Source organism: Salvia hispanica, chromosome 6 (assembly GCF_023119035.1).
Source record: "Salvia hispanica cultivar TCC Black 2014 chromosome 6, UniMelb_Shisp_WGS_1.0, whole genome shotgun sequence".
NCBI classification, from domain to species: Eukaryota; Viridiplantae; Streptophyta; class Magnoliopsida; order Lamiales; family Lamiaceae; genus Salvia; species Salvia hispanica.
In genome coordinates this window covers 14113967-14128312 of record NC_062970.1, presented here as the reverse complement: position 1 = coordinate 14128312, position 14346 = coordinate 14113967, and the positions used below count along the sequence as shown (strand labels likewise).

The window sequence follows — 14346 nt, the reverse complement described above, 5'->3', positions numbered from 1 at the left end:
GCAAGAATATATTAGAAGCACAATTTATTTGCATTCAATGTAGACGAGTTAAGGTGATAATAATGAGAAACGAGAACAAAGATAGCAACATCAAGATTTTACTTGGAAAACCGTCTCCAACATGAAGAGGTAAAAACCACAAGACTCATCGATCTACAAATCCACTATCATCAAGGAGATAATACAACCAAGAAGTTTACCTATGATATCTAGTCCTTAACAATACAACGAAAGTACTAGATAATGCACAATTGGTAAAATAAATTACTCCCTCCGTCCCGCTTTAGGAGTCCCGGTTGATCAATTTTGGGCGTCCCGCTTTAGGAGTTCCGGTTGAGATAAATTAATAAAAAATATCTACAAAGTGTTAAAAGTGGGTCCCAACATCCACTACAATTAATAAAAAAGTGTTAAATGTGGGTCCCAACATCAACTACAACATTTATTTATTGGACACTCAATTAAAAGTGGGTCCCAACATCCACTACAATATTTATTTATTACACACTCAAACAATTTTTTCTTAAAACATGTGCCCGACTCAACCGGGACTCCTAATGCGGGACAGAGGGAGTATAAGAATTGGTAAAGTAAGAGAGAGGAAAGGAAAAAGTAGTGAAAGTAGAGTTAGTGGATTGTAGGGTCGATGTCATAAAATAGAAAGATTCTAAAGTTTTTATTGTTAAGGAACGGCCCAAAATGAAAAATATTTGTAGATAGTACATATTTGGAAGATCATAAGATTGGAAATATATACTCCATATTTGAAGGGCTACTAGTTAGTAGGTAGTGAGTATAATGAGAGTCTTCATTCTCCGGTGGCTGTATTATTTAATCTAAGATTCCCGTCGTCCTATTTGAATAAACAATTGGATTGGCGTCAGCTGTTGAATAAATTGATAATTTTTCAAATCTAATCAATACAGTCATCGTTCTCCTTGAATAATTAATTATTTAAGCAAGATTTCGGTCAATGTAGTCCGCCCCATGCAGCTAGTGAGTCGAATAAGACACTCTTCCCTTCTCCTTGTATAAATTCATGATTATTTTCAAATCTACAAATTGACTAAATCATGGCTCTCTCACTCTTGATCGCAATAATCGTATCGATTTTGGCATGGTCCCATTTCCGCCGCCGCCACCAGAACCTCCCGCCGGGGCCATACCCGTTTCCGATCATCGGAAACATCCTCCAACTCGGCCGTAATCCCCACAAGTCCCTCTCCGACCTCTCCAAAACCTACGGCCCTCTGATGTCTCTCAAGCTCGGAAGCATCCACACCGTCGTCGTATCATCCCCGGATTTCGCCAGACTGGTGCTGCAAGAGCACGACCAAGCCTTCTCCGGCCGCACCATCCCTGCCGCCGCCGAAGCCCATGGCTTCGACAAGGTTTCAGTCGGGCTCATACCCGTCGGAGAGAGGTGGAGAAAACTAAGGAGACTGTGCAAAGAGCAGATGTTCTCGGCGCGGCGCCTCGACGGCGGCGCGGGCAACCGGCGCGAGAAGGTTTCGAGGCTGGTGGATTACTTGCGCGAGTGCAGCGCGAGGGGGCGAGCCGTGGACTTGGGGCAGGCGGCGTTTGTGACGTCGTTTAATCTTCTCAGCGCTACATTTTTCTCGGTGGATTTGATTGAGTTTGGATCCGATGCGACGCAGCAGCTGAAGGAGACGATCCAGGGCGTGACGAAGACTTTGGGGACTCCGAATGTTGCCGACTTTTTTCCGATTCTGAAGCGGTTGGATCCGCAGGGGATCAAGAAGCGGTCGGAGTTTTACTTTGGGAGATTGCTTGGTGTTTTGGGAGGGATAATTGATGAGAGGATGGAATCAAGATCTATGGAGACGAAGAATGATTTGCTGGCTGCGCTTCTTGATCTCATGGACGGATCTGACTATGACTTGACCTGCAAGGACATTCAACATTTGTTTCTGGTGAGTTATCATGCGTTTCACAAACTCATTTCATTCACGTATTTTTAAAACTCGTGTCCGTTATATGGCTTTTGATGGTCTTTGGTCTGGTTTGAAAAATAGTTCAATTAAAGTTCATATTCAGTTAGTTTGTGGCGTAAGAGATGTTAATTCAAATTCTGTCTCCACATATATTAGGACTTATTTGTGGGAGGATCAGACTCGACTCAATGCACAGTTGAATGGGCAATGACAGAATTGTTAGCTAATCCGGAGAAAATGAGTAATGCAAAGAATGAGCTTAGAAGTGTGATAGGAGAAAAGAATCAAATTGAAGAATCGGACATATCAAGGCTCCCATACTTGCAAGCACTAATCAAAGAGACCTTACGACTCCACACTCCCGGTCCATTTCTTGTTCCTCGACGGGCGGTTCGTGATGTCGAGATTGGAGGTTACATAATCCCCCAACACTCCCAAATATTCGTCAATGCTTGGGCTATAGGCAGAGATTCGAGCGTCTGGCCCTACCCTACTTCGTTCGAGCCTGAAAGATTCTTAAACAACAATATAGGGTTCAAGGGCCAAAATTTTGAACTTATTCCATTTGGGTCGGGGAGAAGAATGTGCCCGGGGTTGCCTCTAGCTGATAGAATGTTGTTTCTGATGTTGGGCTCTATGCTTCACAATTTTGAATGGGAAATGGAAGGAGGGGTGAGACCTGACACCACCGAGGAATTCGGAATGGCATTGCACAAGGCGGTTCCTCTCAAGGCCATTCCACTTAGTTGTTTCTGAAATTTGGACTTCTTTTTTTACTTGAAAATTGGATGAGATATTGTGCGTTGTATCTTTATCCCTACTTTAATAAAATATGGTTTGGTACATGGTTGTAATTCGATGAACATCCAATTTAGTTTGTTACATTTAAGGCGGTTGGATGATGCATCTTCCTCATCCAAAAAGAAATGATGTAATCTCTCCGTCCACGATTAGAAGTCTCGTTTTAGCTTATTTGCCAATAAGAGTCTCAATTCACCTTTACTATAATGGTAGGTCTCACATTCAATTAAGAGCATCCGTAACGGTGCCCACAGGTGTCTCGGTCTCGTCTCGCCGGCCGAAACGAGATGCCGGCGAGACACCATTGCAAGTGTCTCGCGAGGGGAGGTGCATTAATCGAGAAAGTGTGCCACCCCCTTCCCACATGGCGCGATTTCTTTGAGCAGTGACGCCCACTTGCAATATTAATTTTTTTAAAATCAAATAAAATTAGCATTTAAAGAAAATTTTCCACTTCCCCAAATATCAATGTTTTTTATCCAATTTTTTTAATTTTTTTAATTTTTTTAACTTCCATCTTATCATAAAATCATCTATAAATAACTCATTTATCACATTTTTCACACTATAAACACTCTATCTTCATTTCTCACTCATATTTCTGTCCAAATTATCATTTTAAATTGTGCAAATATGGTCGGTCAACTCGGATTGAATTTGTGAGCCTCAATCTCCAACAACAATAAGGATAGAAGCGTGCAGTGTAGTGTGTGATATCTCTCGATCTAACATGTCCAGAGGATTCAACTAGTTCACAAAGGCTAGAAGATCATGAAATTATCAGACATGGGTCGTTGGATGCATTCTATTTCTTCAAAAACCTCAACCCACTATACTACAACTAGCACAGGGAAGTAAAGGATCGATCCCACGAGGACAGATGTGTTACGAAACTGCATATGGGATGTTTTGGAAAAGGAGGTTGGCTGCTGCCACACAATTTTTGGGGTTGAGAACTTAAAACTACTGGGTTTGAGATATTTGAAAAGTACTTTACTCTACCTACTGGGTTTAGGGAATGAGAACGTACGGAACATGCATGACTTTGAGAAACGAAATATTTGAAAGTTTTTAAAACAACTGAGTTAACGGACTAGACGGACTTTCTTAATTTAAACAAACAAAAGTAAAGAAAACAGTGGGGACCAACTTCCTTAAACGACCAGGATCTGGAAAAACTGCAGGAAAGCAAAAGGACATGTAGAAAGTACTGACAAAAAGCAGATCTGATTCTAACTACCAACAAACTTCATCTTCTTCGGGAAGCAAACAAGAATAGCAAAAAACAGAGCATTAAACACCATGAAAACAGAGCAAACTTCAGATCTAAACTTAAAACGAGAAAGTGAAGCCGAAACGAACAGATCTACGCTACTGGACCTAGAGAATGCAGAAACAGAAAGTAAATAGTCATAATAATGCAAAATGTAAACAACAAACACCAGATCTACCAAAATCCAACTCAAATCCACCACAATTCAACAGATCCAAACATCTGTATACGTAAATCCACAGCCTCCAACAACAAACCAACAGATTTCAGCTCCAAACATCCAACAATTAACAATAACGAAAGTGAAAAGCAAGAAATAAACATCAACTTAGTGAGATCCAACAAAAATCAACACAAACTTCCATAATAACGAGAAATAGGTTCGAATCCAGTAGATCAAAGTCAGAAACTAGAGTTACGAAACTAAAAACCAACGAGTACTTGAAACGAATGCAAACTAAACAAAGCAAGGTAAATATTGTTTCTTCGCCTTCACAAGGAGGTGTTACACGACAACAAAATGATGAGAACCACGACGGTGGCCAGAATTCACCCTATCTTCAAGTGCGCAGCAAATGAAATGTGTGTTTGAAGTGAGAAAACATGAATGGAACGAGGAGTCTCCAACAGTGAGCTAAGAGGGTGTGTGTAGTAGGGATATGTAGCTGCTAAAGTCCTCTCTTCTTCCTTAAGGTTGAGCTCTTTATATAGGTGAGGCTCTGATCCCTAGGGCATCCTTTTGGTGATTTGACGCTTGTACCCTTGAATAAGATGCTCTAAATATCCGCTCTTTGCTCCTTTATGCTCCTGTCGCCAACTTCTGATCCTCCAGGTCTGAACGACGACATCTGAATTTTACTTCAATTTCATCTCTTTTGCATCTGCCAGGTCAGGTAACAACAACTCCTTGGTCCGGCAGATTTATTACGCACCTGAACTCAGAAATATAGATTAGCGCCCCAAATGCACAGAATTTTAACCCAAAACCAATGCATGAAACGAGCCTTATCAGTCCACTACCAAAAATGAAAAAAGTGAAATTAGACAAATTTTGGGGGACGGATGGAAATAGAAAAAGAGACAAATTTTGGTAGACGAGGTAGTAGAAAAGATTTTTAATGACCTTGAATAGTGTAGTTACTGTTGTGAATAAGGACTTGATTATTTAAGTAACACATCCTTTTTCTCCTATCACAGAATTAACTGAATGGCTCTCTCACTCTTGATCGCAATAATCGTATCGATTTTGGCATGGTCCCATTTCCGCCGCCGCCGCCAGAACCTTCCCCCGGGGCCATACCCGTTTCCTATCATCGGAAACATCCTCCAGCTAGGGTGGAACCCCCACAAGTCCCTCGCCGACCTCTCCAAAACCTACAGCCCCCTGATGTCTCTCAAGCTCGGTAGCATCAACACCGTCGTCGTATCATCCCCGGATTCCGCCAGACTGGTGCTGCAAGAGCACGACCAAGCCTTCTCCAGCCGCACCATCCCCGCCGCGGCCGAAGCCCACGGCTTCGACAAGATTCAATCGGGCTCATACCGGTGGGTGAGAGGTGGAGAAAACTAAGGAAGTTGTGCAAAGAGCGGATGTTCTCGGCGCGGCGCCTCAACGGCGGCGCGGGAGTGCAGCGCGAGCGGGCGGGCCATGGACTTGGGGCAGGCGGCGTTTGTGACGACGTTTAATCTTCTCAGCGCGACGTTTTTCTCGGTGGATTTGATTGAGTTTGATTCCGGCACGACGCAGCAGCTGAAGGAGACGGTTGAGGGCGTGATGATGACTTTGGGGACTCCTAATGTGGCCGACTTTTTCCCGTTTCTCAAGTGGTTGGATCCGCAGAGGATCAAGAAGAGGTCAGAGTTTTACTTGGGGAGATTGCTTGGTGTGTTGTAAGGGATAATTGATGAGAGGTTTGAATCAAGATCTATGGAATTGAAAGGAAGAATGATTTGTTGGCTGCACTTTTCGATCTCATGGAGGGATTTGATGAGTATGACTTTAACTTCAAGGACATTCAACATCTGTTTTTGGTGACATCTCTCTTTCTCTCTCTAACATTTGTTTCAATATTATGCTACTCCCTCCGTCCCACCATAAGTGATGGATTTCTTTTGGACACGAGATTTAAGAAAATGATACTCCCTCAATCCGCGACTATGAGTCCCGTTTTTCATTTTAGTCCATCCGCGAATAAGAGTCCCGGTTAATTTTTACCATAAATGATACTCCCTCCGTCCGCAAATAGGAGTCTCATTTTTCCATTTTAGTCCGTTCGCGAATAGGAGTCACGGTTCATTATTACTATAAATAATAAAGAGACACCACATTCCACCAACTCATTCCTCTCACATATCATTTAAAACTAATATATACAAGTGGACCTCATATTCCATTAACTTTCTTCCACCCACTTTTCTTAACATTTCTTAAAACTCGTGTCAAAATGGAATGAGACTCCTATTCGCGGACGGAGGGAGTAATAGGGTCCCACTTTCACCTAACTCATTCCACTCACATTTTATTTAAAACTAATATATACAAGTGGACCCCTATTCCACTAACCTTTTCCACCCACTTTCTTAACATTTTTTAAAACCCGTGCTGCCAAGGAATGAGACTCCTAATGGTGGACGAATGGAGTATATATTAAGTTAAAGTGGAGAGAATAAAGTATGAGAGATGAAAAAATAAGAAAGTTAAAGAGAGAATAAAGTAAGAAGGAGAGAATAGAGTAAAAGAGAGTTAAAGTTTTGTTTTTTGTTAAAAATTGAAATTGATCACTTACGGTGGGACAATCCAAAATAGAAAATTGATCACTTGTAGTGGGACGGAGGGAGTAGTATATTCTAAAAACTTACAAGGTTGCACAATTTATATAGGACTTATTTCTGGGAGGATCAGACACGACTCAAAGCACAATGGAATGGGCAATGATAGAACTGCTAGCTAATTTGGATAAGATGAATGATGCAAAGAATGAGCTAAAAAGTGTGATTGAAGAGAACAAGCAAGTTTAAGAATCACACATATCAACACTCCCATACTTGCAGGCACTGATCAAAGAGACCTTACGGCTGTTAGAGTTTGTATACTAGAAATCACCTTTCGAGTGATTGAATACTGTTAAAACTCTTATTCTATTTTCCAAAGGAATAAACATATTATTTTTGTCATAATGTTATGTTTTACATTTAATGGATGTTTATTACATGTTTAAATGTATAAGTAACTTAACAAAGTCTAAGTCTTTGTTTTAGTAGACCGGTTGTGGGCGTCGCTCACTTTAAGGTAACACGATCAGTTCTGAACAAAGAAAAAGAAGAATTTCACAACCTAGATAGGCTTAGACTACCTATCGTGAAAGGTTGCAATGTCATTCCGATTATTTCAAAGCCTTACTGAAATAAGATGACGTTGGTGTGGTATAACACTGAATGGATCTAACAGCGAGACAGTCTTTATGCTATCTATTGAAAGACGAGGTCTTGTAAATTATTGTTTCTTAATCAATGTACGTTAGCAATGAGCATACGGTATTGATTATGCACTACTTTGACTTACCAAATGGTGCGAGTTTTTCGCAACTCAATAAGACTGGTATATTGGGTAGTGGTGATTAATATCTAGCGGTGCTAGGATTGCTATTATGTTGAATCGTGTGCGAGGTGAGTCTCGTTTGATAACATCCTCAAGAAGAGCTTGAAATAAGGTTTTATTATTCGGAACCTAACTAGTTGGAGTTTGATTACTCTAAGAATAATAAATAAGAATTTCTTGGTGAGTCCACTCTTGGAATAAATAAGATGATAATTAATTAAGTCCATAGCAGACAATAATTAATTAATGGATGTTTCTATTTTAAGCGCGGGAAATAAATATCAAGCAATGGAAACCCGAAGTACTTATAATTTTGGATTTGGATGGGGAGTGCAATATTACTTCTGTAGTGGCTTCTCGTAATATTCCAATTATAAGCTTATATTAAATTGGGTTTAATTTAATTAGTAAAAAGCTAATTGGAGGAGCCCATATCCAAAACCTTCCATAGATCCCTGTCTGGGCCCAATATGTGTCTTAATATAAATAGGAGAATAAAGGAGACAGAAAACACACTTGTTTTTATTCAAAATATTCGTCCCCCTCTCCACATAGTGATACGCTCGGATTTTGCACGGTTTTAAGGCCATTATTTGGCCCGTTTTTAAGGTCAAAGTTGCAATACATGTCCATTATTTGCATATTTCGTCTATTTTGGTATTTTGACATGTTTTGTGAAAAATGTGCATATTTGAGCCGAAAAAGGGAGTTAAAACGCGAAGTAGGGAATCTGGAGCTTCTCCGGCGACCGCCGGCACTTAGCGGAGACAAAGACACGCCCGGCGACCGCCGGGAAGTGCGTGGCGACCGCCACAAGTAGTCAGAAGCTACTGGACTGCGCGCGGCGACCGCCGGCAAAGGTGCGGCGGCCCGCCACAGAAACGCGGCGCGCGACAGTTGTCTTCAAACTCATTATTCCGGCTATACTGAAGTCCGATCGGAGCGTTCTATACACCATTCTCTTCGTCTTGAAAAGAGCTTCAAGATGGTTCAAGAATTATCTCAATCAGAATTCTGTGGAGAGAGTTATGGCCGTTCTACCAAAGTCGCGCAAAGCTGTCAGCTGCAGTCTATGCGGGAATTTGAAGAAGGAAAGAAGATATTACCTTGTGAAACCAAATCTTTTCCTTCTACAATGGGGAACGAAAATTACATATTTCCTAATGCTTGGAGGACACTTATTACCAAATTTAAATCCTTCTAAAGCCTATATACACCCCATAACCTCATTGATAGAATTCAACCCTTCCTTAGCCCCCAAAAGGGTAGCTTTCATAGCTCCTCCTCCAACCCTAATCTTTCATCTTCTTTTTGCCAATTACTTCCATAGCATAAATTTGAGAGTTCTTCATTGTGCAAGGGGTTGGAGAAAGAAGCAACAACATCAAGAACGACAAGGATTCAACCTACGGGTTTTATTTGCTTTAGTTTTATGTTCCAATTGTTTTCACTCCAATCTATGTTTTTAGCTTATTCAATTATGTCTAACTAAATTCATAGGATTCTTTGGATGTGTTAGTAACTTTTATTGGTTTATACAAGTTCCGTTTTCTATTTAATATCCGTTTTGTTTTTACTTTGTTTCTTCCCTAAGTTAATCTTGATACTTCATGATTGAGTGACACAATCGTGTATGATTTAATATAACTTGCTTCATAACTGTGACAGAGTTCTAGCGAGTTAGATCCACTTAGTAGACGCTACAGTTAGCTTCCCTTAAAACGACACTGTTAATTGAGAGTGATGACTTTTCAGGGTCTTAGGAGCTTTTTGGAGTTACGTGTTAGGTTTGACAACCCTAATCTTGTAATCAATGTTTGCATCGCATAAGCATAAGCTAGGTGACTCGTTCTATCAAAGTAATAACTGTGCTAGGGTATTGTAGTTTGAAATTTGTATAACCCTAATTGTGAACGCACATCTATGGAATTCTCTTATCTCTCATATTTTATCTTTGTGATTTAATTGCATTTAGTTGTTTGATTGCTTTTAATTGTTTTTACTTTCAAAAACCCAAAACTTCTCTTGTTTCTCTAGATAGTATTTGACTCTTAGTACATAATAGCCAGTTGCAATTATATTTCCCGTGTTCGATATCCGGTACTGACCTTTAGCTATACTAGATCTACTCTGTATACTTGCAGGTTTATTTAGTGCTAATAAAAAGTGCATCACATAGAAGAGGGACGATTTTTCTCCTTCGTGCGAAAGGATTTCCGTCTTCTTTATTTAAGTCCTAGTATACTGGTGAGATCAGCCCACCCTGATATCAGTTTACAGTCCGAGAACCAGACAGAAGATCCGTGGTTTTGTACTAAAGATCTTCACGTGGAGAAGGCGCTAGCTATCTTCGATTAATTTAATTTAAAGCATATTTTAGGTTTTAATTAATTTAAAGCATGATTTATTTGAGTTATGAGCATGATACATGTAATAATTACGCGAATAGAATTTGTCTAAATAATCTGCTAAATAGATCAGGATTATTATGTAATCGATTTATGTGAGCGCTTCCGCTGCAAGTTCCTTCAATTGGTATCAGAGCCAGTCTTTGGCTCTGATTATTTGGATTTAAATTTCGCAAAATTCATGTATGCATGCGTTTTTGTTTTCGAAGCATGTTCTTGTTTTTAGTTGTTATTTTTTTTTTCATGCATGACGGACTCAAGAACAATCGAAACAAAGAACTCAAATATTTCGAACGCACGAGATGTGCGATTCGTCGGCGCTTGCGCCGAGACGAATCACGCTACATGCGATCGATGTAGGGTTGTCGAGCGAGTGGGAGCGAGGGAGGTGATCAGCCGGCGACGCGCTGACGAGGGTGGACTCGTGCACCCCGCCGGAGAGAGCACTGAACCCCAAGAAGACGCGGCCGAACAGTGGGAGCAACGAAGCGATCGGTTGACGACGTGAATACGAGCGAGGGCTCGTCCACGCCGCCGGCCAGACCGCATCGCAGGTCTTCCTGCAACTGTCGGCGATCGACGGTCATGGTAGGCGAACCTGATCGCTGCTCGTCCGAGAGCAGCGGCGGTTCATCCATGGCAGAACCCTAACCCTAACCCTAACCCTAATCCTAACCCTAGTCGAACCCAGCCCTAGCGACGCCGTTCGCGACTGCTGCTGGTTTGCGCGAGGTCGTCTGGGCGGAGGGAGGCGTCGGAGCTGCGCGGCGGTGACTACGTGGCTGGACGACGTCGACGGAGGAGGAACTCGTCGCTTTCGCGATGGGTAGAGGGAGAAAGGAAGCAGTCGCGCGAACCGCGCGCTGCCGGTGGTGGCTGGACGGCGGAATCGTCGTTCCGGCGGGAATATCGCCGGCGGATCTTTCGTCGTCATTGATCGTGCGAATCTCGATCACGAGATAACGATGAAATATTATTTTAATGATTATTTGATTCATAAATTAAAAGATATCATTAATATATTATTATTTAATGGAAATAAAATATTTTCGGAAGATTTCCCAAGATTTTAGAAATATTTAGATTATTGACTATATCTATGGATATAAATATATTTATTTTATTCCTAGATGATATGGACAAGAATAATTTAATGGTTTCCTAATTATATTATGTATCTAGAATCCTAATAAGGATAGATATGTAGGATTTCATGTCAGTCCAAGATATAAATAATTAATTATTTTAGATAAATCTGATAGAAGACATGAATATGGATTAAACTTTAGTAATTAATGTATTATCCTTTAATAAGATGATTAAAAGATTATAAAAGATTTAATTATCTAGTCAATTAAATACCAACAGAATTTAGTTAAGCCTTTAAATCTGCACTAAGGCTAAGGATAATTAATTAAAAACCATAACCCAAATATCTAAGCGAAAATTACGAACTAAGTTTGCACTAAGTCCACAACTTACGAAGCTACTTTCTGAATCTTATCTCCACCCATGCTGTGGGGACAATAATCCTAAGAAATAGTGAGTTCTTATAGGTGGACTTCTCATATGTAAATAGTATGGACTAGAAAGTAATTTTCAATATTATCGCTACCCATGCTGTGGGGACAATTGTGACATCCCTAACCCAAAACATGCACTATTTTGCATATTATCATATTATATTGTCATTGCATATTAAATTGTCATTTTAACTCCAAAGATAGTAAGTGTATCATAGAAAATATATTTATTGTTATGACGACTCAATATAATCGAATATATAGATAGTTTTGATTTATAAGAATTGTTAAAATGGATGTGTATATATTATTTTATTATATAAATTAGTATATATATATATTAGTTATGTAAATGTTTGTGCATGTGTACCATGTAGTACTACTGTACTAGTATTTATGTACGTACATATATATATATATAGATATTAATTAAATAGATAATGATAGTGATCAAAACTAATATAATATAAATAATAGTACTAGCTTATCTTGAAATATAAATGTGCTAGTATGTACGTGGTCACTAGTTAATAGTGTCACTAATCTTATTTTGGACAAATGTCAAAGAATGGACTATATAGTATGCATGCTGCTTTATATTGTAATATGTATAATTGATATCAGTTGTTTTAAGTAAATTTTTAATAACCGTCTTTGCATGTTTATATATATACGCAGAGATAGTGAGTTTGGAATAAGAAAAGAAAAGGAGAAAAGGAAAAATGAAATAAGAGAAAGAAAAATAGAATAGTAGTTGGAGACGGGAGCAAAAATTAGAAGAAGAAATAAGAGTCGTAGCTCACAAAGCATAATTGGGATTTTAGTTAAATTACTTATCTTAAGGTACGTATAAATCATACTTTTAATTTTACATATATTATGTGATTGATTGCTATGTGTTAAATTGGAGTAAATATTTGAATTATATGATGTGAGCCTGAAATGGTTATGTGTGGAGTATTTGATATTGATGTTGTGAATGATGGATATGTGATTTTTGCAATGAATATGTTTATCTATAGTATTATAGTTATTGATGGATTATATGGATATGTAATTGGTGCAACGGATATGTTTGATGTATGGTATTGGAATTATTCGAGTCATGAGATTAAAGAGGATATGTGACTGTCTTGCTCTGGATCTGATATACAATGGCAAAAGACCTACGGCTCATATACAATGATAATGGACTTACGGGTCAAAGAAAATATGCAAAGAGGGGCCTTCGTGGAAAGGTCAAATAATTAAAAAGGAACCTGCAGGTCGTATACAATGGAAATCCCGGGCAGATACCAGGCTTGATGTGTCACAGAATAATAAAAAGCACGGAGAGGCATATGCATATGGATATTAAATTGTTTATGATATTTATTACTTTCGGTGATATATGTTGGTGAATGAATGTGTTTGATATTTGTATGTGAAATTAAAGGTAAAGTTTATATACACTGAGTTGTGGCTCATATAAACCATTATAATTTTTTAGGAATAAGATATCAGTGAAATTATTCGTTGACATGGGTCGTAGGAACTCCACATGTTATCAGGGTCGGTGGCTGACGCATTTTGGCAACTTTTCTTCCTCATCATTTTTGCATGTAGATAAATGTGTAGTATATAGAGTGGTGAGAGGGTCCCACTATGGTTTAGAATGTTTTGGAATATGTACTTGATAAATGTTGGTTTTTGAAATAATAAAATGTGCGTTTCATTTACTCGGCGTGTGGATTATTTATTTTAAATTTTGAATTTATTTATAGTAAGTGCATACGTCATAAGGGTTGAGGTGTAACAGGAATAATCCTAAGAAATTACGAGTTTCAGAAGTCCAAACAGAATTAACGAGATAGCTTGGTCCAGTTATCAATCCATGAGCATTTTTATGGGAGTGGGTTGTAGAAACTAGATTCTGTAATGCTAAATCTGATGGTCGTACTTAGGCAACATTTGGCGGCCATGCCGTGCTGCCGTCTCAGACTATTCGTCGGTGTTGTGACCAGTAAAAATGTTAAAATTTTAATGCGTATTGACCTCTGCTTGAGGGTACAAAATTTTAATTTTACAGTTGTGAGAATTTGAAAAGTTTTATGGTTAATCTCCTCAATTTCATCACATAAGTTTATGACAAATAGTAAATATTTTGTTTTGAAGTGCAAACTAAATCGTCAAAATGTCACTCAATCCTCTTTCTGCAATTCTTAAAGAAAACAAACTCGAGGGCCAAAATTACATAGAATGGAAACAAAATTTGGACATCGTTCTCACGGCTGATGAGTACAAGTTTGTGATCACTACTCCACGACCTCCAGTGCCGGCGGCTAATGCCGCGCAGGCAGTGCGAGATGCGCATAGACGGTGGCATAAGGAGAATGAGATAAACCCATGCCGCTATGGCGACTGCCACCGATATTATGCAAAATCTCACAAACCTCTTTGGTACTCAGAATCGAACGGCTAAGTCTCAAGCCTTTCGGAGTATCATGTGCATGACTATGAAGGAGGGCTTATCTGTGCGGGACGATGTCCTCGAGATGATGAGCCACCTCAATCAAATTGAGGTTTTGGGAGGCGTCATTGATGCCGAGTCCCAAGTTACTATCATCCTTCAGAGTTTGTCCCCTAGCTTTCAGCAGTTCAAGCTCAACTTTGAGATGAACAAAAGAAATTACACCTTGGCTGAGTTGTTGACTGAACTTCAGTCAGCAGAGGGTCTAATGAACCAAGCCAAGGCTGCGATGGTTAGTTCGTCACATCGTTCCTCTGGCCCTAGGCCTGGCGCAGGAAA

General features: G+C 39.5%; 2 protein-coding genes across 2 annotated transcripts; both read left to right on the top strand.

The window, feature by feature from the left end:
• Window positions 1-1073: 1073 nt before the first annotated feature.
• Window positions 1074-2809, top strand: LOC125193680 (ferruginol synthase-like). Its single transcript, XM_048091525.1, has 2 exons — window positions 1074-1934; window positions 2112-2809. Exons 1-2 carry the CDS (start codon window positions 1074-1076, stop codon window positions 2709-2711), a joined length of 1461 nt encoding a protein of 486 aa, XP_047947482.1. The 3' UTR covers window positions 2712-2809.
• A 2427-nt stretch (window positions 2810-5236) lies between these two features.
• Window positions 5237-5599, top strand: LOC125194757 (cytochrome P450 76T24-like). The gene has a single exon (XM_048092986.1). The coding sequence runs from the start codon at window positions 5237-5239 to the stop codon at window positions 5597-5599; it is 363 nt and encodes a 120-aa protein (XP_047948943.1).
• The last annotated feature ends 8747 nt before the right edge of the window (window positions 5600-14346 follow it).